Source organism: Malus domestica, chromosome 13 (assembly GCF_042453785.1).
Source record: "Malus domestica chromosome 13, GDT2T_hap1".
Classification (NCBI taxonomy): domain Eukaryota; kingdom Viridiplantae; phylum Streptophyta; class Magnoliopsida; order Rosales; family Rosaceae; genus Malus; species Malus domestica.
In genome coordinates this window covers 37,650,218-37,658,285 of record NC_091673.1, presented here as the reverse complement: position 1 = coordinate 37,658,285, position 8,068 = coordinate 37,650,218, and the positions used below count along the sequence as shown (strand labels likewise).

At 40.5% G+C, this 8,068-nt stretch overlaps 1 protein-coding gene across 1 annotated transcript; it reads left to right on the top strand.

Annotated features, from left to right (window-relative positions):
- The first annotated feature begins 425 nt into the window (after window positions 1–425).
- Window positions 426–815, top strand: LOC139190975 (uncharacterized). Its single transcript, XM_070811470.1, has one exon. It carries the CDS (start codon window positions 426–428, stop codon window positions 813–815), a length of 390 nt encoding a protein of 129 aa, XP_070667571.1.
- The last annotated feature ends 7,253 nt before the right edge of the window (window positions 816–8,068 follow it).

Genomic DNA, 8,068 nt, shown 5'->3' with positions numbered 1-8,068 from the left:
TAAACTTTTGTTAGTCGTGGAGGTATTATGTATATTAATTATTAATGAATCATGCGTAAACTGAATGCACTTCACCATATTCTTGTTGAAAAGTCAATGGTTCTTTCACAATTATTATCCTTGATCAACGTCAATAAGGGAAAGATCAACGTGAATTAGGGAACAAATAATGGAATTGATCATATTCCTTCTTTGTAACATATAGCTAGTTTATAGAAATCATTTGTAATTATATATAGATGTAGTATTATACAATTTAATTAATATGAGTGAAGTAAGTTCAGAAATTCTTTCCAAACCTACATTTAAGATGGTATTAGAGTCCCTCCTGGGCTCTTGACCTATTTTTTTCTACTCCTTCCTCTCAGAAGTTGGACGTTTCTTTTTCACCGTGGGAGATGCAACAAACACTAAGAGTGATTCAAATGACTCTTCTAGCCGGTTTTTTCATTCATCACTTTGATCATCCCAGAATGATGCTTGTTTCCAAACCCCTCACGGGCGATAAGTATGGCACTTGGTGCCGTTCCATGACAATTGCACTCGGTGCAAAGAACAAGTTGGGGTTCGTAGATGGAACCGTTACAAAACCATCTGCAAGGAAGGCCACTGAACTTGCTATTTGGCAACGGTGCAACGACATGATACTCTTGTGGATTGTCAATGTCGTCCCATCCGATATTCAATCCAGCGTTGTGTATTTGAGGACAACTAAAGAGGTGTGGGATGATCTCAAAGAGCATTTCTCTCAGCAAAATATATCTAGACTTTTTGAGATTCAACGTGATAGTGCACGCATAACCCAAAATCAGTAGCCCATCAATGTTTATTTCACCAAACTGAGAAGTTTATGGGATGAGATGGAGCCGTGCCAGTTGGTGGAGCCATGTTCTTGTGGTGCTGCCAAATCTCACAGCGAACAAGCTGAAACTTCCAAAGTCTTGCAGATTCTCATGGGTCTTGATGAATCTTATGGGGCGATTCGTGGTCAGATCCTCCTGATGCAACCTCTTCCGTCAGACCGCAAGAGTTACTCACTATTGAACCAAGAAAAAAAGCAAAGAAAACTTGTTGTTGGACAATCCTTGATTGAACCCGCAACCATGGCGGTTCAGTCGTCGTGAAATGGTGGTAAGCAACGTTCGACAGAACGCAAGCCCTTCCACTGCTCATACTGTGATAAGGACCATCATACCTCTGACACTTGTTGGAAACTACATGGTTATCCTCCCGGTCATCGACTTCATGGAAAAATTGGAGGATCAAGCAGAAGCAATGGTGGTGAGCGGAGAAAGGCCGATACTGTTGATGCAAATTTCCACCGTTGGTCTCGACGAAAATGCACCTGCAAAACAATCAACACCTTTGATCAGAGACCTAAGCCATACGTGCCCACGAGGTGGGGGGTTAGGCCAATGGATCTCCGATGCCTAAGTCAATTTCCCTAAGGAGAATAAAGGTTTAGGGCTTTTTTTAGGGTAGCAAAAGCTTCTGAAATTTGGTAGATATGGGGTATTTATAGGGGATAAGGCTGGCCATAGTGTTAGGGTTTTACTCTACACATGGCAACATCCTATTCGCCAAGGTTTATGGAGAAATATTCTCAAGATATTAAATAGGAAATAATATCTTGAGATAATGAAGTAATTATCCCTAATTGATTTAAATTGGGATTACTTACTTGATTGGAGTCAATCTTCAATTGGGAATGTATTAAAGATAGGATTTGGGTAATTAATCCTTATCTTTAATGCTTTGACTTTTCCTTGCCAAGGGTAGGTGAGCTGTAGGCAGTCGTATTCAGCTGCTGGGACCTTTAGGGGTGTGAGCTGTGCGTGGGAGCATTTGTGAAGCCTGCCCATTTAGTGAGGGCAATCTTGTCTTTCTTGAGCAAAAGTCCATGTGTCGCTTCTAGAATTTTTGGGATTATTTTAGGCTCCATAGATACCAGCAGCACACCAACAGCAACCAACGTCTAGGTTGCAGGGAATACTGTTGTAGGACTTAGTCCAAGTAATGAGCAGTTCCAACAACTACTCACCATGATGAGTCACAAGATGGGCCTTGACAACAAGGTCAATATCGTCAATGCTGCAGGTGGGATTCCAGATTCACCACAAAAGCTTTCTACTCAATGGGTAATCGATAGTGGCGCAATAGACCATGTTTCTGGTCTTCCCTTGGCCCAAGCAACTATTAATCAACCATTTCCTCCAATAGGCTTACCCAATGGCACTAGGGTTCCCATCAATTCTATTGGAAATTTTCATTTTAGTTCCAAAATTTCCCTTCAAAATGTTCTTGGGATTGCTTCATTTTTATTAATTTGATTTCAGTGAGTCATCTCACTTGATCATTGCGATGCTCAATAACATTCTATCCCGATTTTTGTATCTTACAGGACCTGGAGACGGGGACGATGATTGGTTAGGGGCAACAACGTAATGGGCTCTACTATTTGGTGGATTCGAAGAGGAGTTCATCTCCACCACTTGTTCCATGTCCGAAGGCATTCTTTGTCACTTGGCATCGTCATTTAGGTCACCCATCACCATTGAGGCTTTAATTACTGGCTAAGAATTTTCCAGAAATTTCCCTTTCCAATAAACCTTATGAAGTTTGCCCTTTTGCCAAACAAACTAGAATGTCTTTTGGATTAAGTCATATTAATACTAAACATGCTTTTGAATTTATACATTGTGATATTTGGGGACCTCATAGAATAGCATCTCATTCTGGTGCTCATTATTTTCTTACAATTGTTGATGATTATACACGTAGTACAGGGGTTTATTTAATGCACCATAAATCTGAAAGTCAATAATTGCTCAAGTCCTTCTTTGCATATGCCGACACACAATTCAGCCACAAATTAAAACCATCCGCACAGATAATGGGGGAGAGTTTCTTTCCACGCCCATGCTTGATGTTTTTTTTCGCACTCATGGTGTTGTTTTTCAAAGATCATGTGTCTCCACCCCTCACCAAAATGGGGTTGTGGAGCACAAGCATCGACATATCCTTCAAACAGCCAGGTCTTAACAATTCCTATCAAATTTGCCTCTTAGTTTTTTGGGAAGATTGTATTCTTATGATGGTTTATCTCATCAATCGTATACCTACACCACTATTGTTTGGGCTCATGCTCTATGAAAGATTATTTGGTCATTCGTCATCTTATACACATCTTCATACTTTTAGGTGTTTAGTATATGCCACCAATGTTCAACCTATGCATAAATTTGACGTTCAAGCTAAGAAGTGTATCTTCATTGGGTATCCTTTTGGTTAAAAAGCATATAAATTGTATGACCTTAATTCGAAAAAAATCTTTACAAGTCATTATGTTGTTTTTCACAAGGATATTTTTCCTTATCATATCCCAAACACTCAATCATCCCTAGTCCTACCCGCACTTGTTGAACCTCCAAACATTTTACCACCATTAGACATCCTCCCACAAATATCACCATTTCACAACATGGCCTATTCCTCTTCACCAAACCCAAAGCAACTAGTCATTGAGCCTACACCAACCCCATATGATTTGGTAGTAGCTGCTTCAAGCCCAATGGACGTCCAAATTGCAAATGAACCCGCACCAGCTGCACAAACTGCAAGTGAACCCACACCAGCTGCTCCTTTACGATGATCTGACTGTGTATCAGTTCCGCTAATAAAACTCCAAGGTTATGTTTGCTATAATATTACGTTGCCCCTTGCTCAATTCTCGTCTGCTAGTCCTAATACATGGTACCATCTTTTGAACTATTTATCTTATCATGGTTTATTTCACACTCATTTGGCTTTTCTTGCAAGCATTTCACCCATTATTGAGCTTACGAGTTAGGCCGAAGCTAGTCAAGATCCTTAGTGGCAGCATGCCATGTATTGGTTGCGAAGATTTTCGTGGGGAAGGGTCCTCGGCACCTCAGCACATCTCCCCAAGGGATTGCCACTTTGGATGTGTAGTAAGGCTTTTGCTTGTTGATGTGCTACAAGAAGAGGACAAAGTTAGTTTTGAAAGGTGACTTTGTCAGGCATCAGGTGTAGGCCTTGAGGCTCGTAATAAAAACTAAGTGCTAGGCATGCCATTGCTATCTAAGTATAGCAGATGTAGAACAAATGTGTTTTAGTCGATTACTTGCTCCCCAAGTTATTCGGACTTCTTGTTATCAAAGGATTGTTGTGGATGGGTTAAATCCACATTAAGTTCTTTTTCTTGCCTTGTGACCAAGGACTTTTAGTTCATAGTCTTGTATGTTCGAATGAAGGGAGTCCAGATCCCCTTTAAGCCATTTGGCCATTTGCTTGGTTCTTGATTGATTTTAATGATAACATATCCATTAAACTAACCAAATCTAGATGCAAATGAGACTGTTAAAGTAGGAAAACAGGTGAATATAACTTGAATACATACTAGAGATGAATTACGTAATAGGTCTACAAATATAAGTACAAACACATGGAAGTCAGGCAAGATTTCACCTTGTCTATCAAGGTTGAACCTCTTGCAGCCACTTCTCTTTGAGTTTACAGAGGTTTATATGCTGGAAAGGGATGGATGGTAAATAGGTTTACATAAGGGAATCGATACTATGCCACTGAGGGAGGTAGCAGAGCTCTTAAACTAGAGAAAGATAGGCTTTCTAAGGAGATCTAAACAAGAGATAACTTGTTGCTAAAAAGATTTGAGATCTAGGCTGATTACAACTTTTAGATGCAAATTTGGCTTGAGAGCATAGTTTGTATGTTTGTTTCTTTTATTGGTTGAGTGTCCTTGTCTCTAGGGCATTTTCTTCCTTTTATAGACCAATTAGCCCAATTGTTGTAGCTTTGCTCTTGCCTGAAAGCATTTGAAGGGTAGTGAGTCACCATCGTTTTACTTAGAATGCCACTGAAAAGTGTTCTTTAGCTGGTAGCAAGTTAGTCTCCATCAGTTATCATTTAAATCATAGGCACATGGCCTATACATTAATAGGAAGTCACCAATTTGTCTCTGGACCTGGTGCTGGGCTTCAGGCAAGTCTTTTTCTAATTGGCATCTTTGGGCTTTCTCACACTTGCAGCTCAATGTTCAAATATTAACCCCAACAATGCCTCCTTTAATGATTGTTGATTTTGCAACCTAGGACGTTAATAATGATTAAATAGTCGTTGCATGCACTTACTCGGGACTTGCACTAAGCAACCGTTGTTAACAAAACCTTTGCACTAACCCACGAACTCTATCGTTAATCATCCACTTACTATACAAACCTCACTTAACCTCTTTGGCAAAGTATGTTAGCCATTTCAGGCCTTCAAATTTTAGAAACTTCTCTTGTTCTTCAGTTCTTACCCCCCAATTCCGATTTTCTTCCCATCTTCTCCTTAAAATCATTCAATGGCACCCAAAGTTGCTTGAACTTCATATCCCTGCGAGACTAGTTAGGGGATTTCCACCATGTGCCGCTTACTCAACAGCCTTCATTGCCCTTGGGCAGGCCTGTAGACCTCTCTTTTCCTCGAGGAGGGAGGAATGCACTCCTTGGGACCTGCATGGACTTCTCAGGTCCTAATTGCTGTTGAAAACAACATGCCTAAGGAGAAATGGTTCACCCCGAACCTATTTTTGGCCGAGTTGGGCATCTCTTCATCCAAATGGTCAAACCATCGTCGTGGGTTCCTTCTGATGAAGGATGAATGATGGATGCAATGGATAAATGAGCTCAAGCCAACCTTTAAGCAAAAATGGATGAACAATGGTATCTATGAGCTGATAATGCTCTTTAAGAGCATCGTGACCGTTAAGCCCGAGCTTCTTAATATAGCCGTCCTCTTCTGGAACTCAGGCGTCAACACTTTTGACTTCAAGGTGGGCCTCATGTCTCTTACCATCCTTGACATGGCACAGGTCTTCAGGCTAAGGCCTTCGTGCAGAATTGTGAACGTTACCCACGATTGGGCTCATCTCTCTCAGCCGACCGCTGAGAGCTCGAGCAGTCCTCCCTCCTTTCTTTATTGGACTATAACTCTGGAACTTTCAAGAGTTATGGAACTTCATTCAAGTGTTTTATCCCGTTTGTCAAGGAGGAATTTGGCCCCTCTTTTTCCAACGCCAACAGAGACCAAGAGCATATGTATTTTCTACTATACTGGCTTAATAAGCATGTCTTCCCAAACAAGTCCAAGGGAGTAAAAGTTGAATGGATCCCTCTGGTGGAAACTCTACACAATTTCAATGTTGTGGCAACGGGCCCTTTCATCCTCTTACCTCTATCATCTTCTTTTCAAGATGACTAAGGGCGAGCCATTTAAGACCAACCTGAATGAACCTGTTTGGATTATCCAATTGTATAAGCTTCGGGCTCTTAATCTTGAATTCCTTGAAGGAGTGGCCCCTGCCCGAATTCTAGCTAAAGCCTCTCCTACAAATCATTCCACATTTTGCTATTTGTACTCATTCAGAGATAGTCGTCAAGCAAGATAAAGATGCAACAGACGCCTTCATCTTCCAAGAAGTTGCAGCTCAGGCAGAAAGGCAAGGTGCTGGAAAGGGCAGAGATGTCTCTGAGTTGTTTGAAAACTCAAGATGGTGAGGTGGAGATTGTAATAGAGCCTCGGGCAACTCAAAGGACTCGGGCAACTGAAGGAAATTTTGTGAAAAACATGTTCATTTAAGCAACATCTATAGCATGCAATTAACAATTAAAAGGCGGAATCATGCTTGTATGCACTTAAAAACAAAACATTAACCATGAAATTCAAAGCCTAGTAGATTGGTGAACCAAGACTCAACTCAAATCAAAGTGAGTTGAGAAATTTATACCTTTGTTGATTCCTCTTTGCATAAGCAAAGGATAATCACCCAAGAGATAGGGCCTTCATTCCTTGCTTCTTAGCTCCATGGATTTGGATGGAAGAATTGGTTTCTCCAAGTTCTCAAAGTAGAGAACCTCTAAGTCTCCACACCAAGGTAAGATGTGAAGAAGAGATGAGCGACCTTGGAGGAGAAAGATTACTAGCTAATCCCTCCAAGGGGGCCGGCCTCTTTAGAGAGAAAGGAGAGCATCCTTTCCCCAAAAGAAAAACCCTAAATGAATTTTGGCTATAAAGTCATATTTATACCTTTATTCATTGGAGTGGCAAACTTGTAATTAAAGCAAGTTCACTACCCTTCCTCTAAATGGCCGGCCATAGGGTTCTATTGGGCTTTTTGGGCCTTTGTGAATTAAGTTGTCATACAACTTAAGTTAATGGGCTTGACGTTCGAAGCCCATTGGGCCTTGAGGCCCAAAACTAACCCGTGGTCTTTTAACGAACTTTATTCGTTTGATTAATTAACATATTAATTAATCCTTGCCATAAATAAATAATCAAACCATTTAATTATTCTTACTCATCTCCTTTGTTTCTTCAATTTCTACCTTACACGGTGTACGATCCATTAGGTTCCTTTTAGCGAGGCAGTGGGTAATTAGAACTCTTTCAAATCGATTGTGAATTGAAACTTACTTTCAATTCTCCCTTTAGTGATTATACACGTTTAGGGCTTCCACAAACCATGAGTGACACCTAGCAGTATGTCATGGTTACCCAAGCTAATCAGAAGAGGTGGAGAACCTATTCAGTTTAGGATTACAATGCAATACAGTCTTTCTTTAATACAAGACTCTTGATCACATTGTTTGGTTTGATAGTTTATTCATGTCTACTATCCAATGTGATTCATTTTACTTATATGATTACTTTGAGTGTGATTTGGAATGACTTCCTAAATCTCATTCATACTCTGGCCAGAGATTCTTAATCATATCATAGAGTATTCTCCCTCAAATGGTTTGAAGGTTAGAGATTCCTTGTTGCGCATTCACTTGCCTCCATGGCTAAGTGGCTTAACCCCAACTATGCCGTGGACACCCGTGAATGGAGTGACTTTGACATAATCAAAGATCAAGGACCTAACCACAAAACAACTATGATGCCTCAGGTCAAATGACTACTTTGCATTATCCCAACCTTGAGTTCTCATGTGACATGAGTATGAGAACTCTTCGTTGATCGTGTTCAATGAACTCATTCCTTA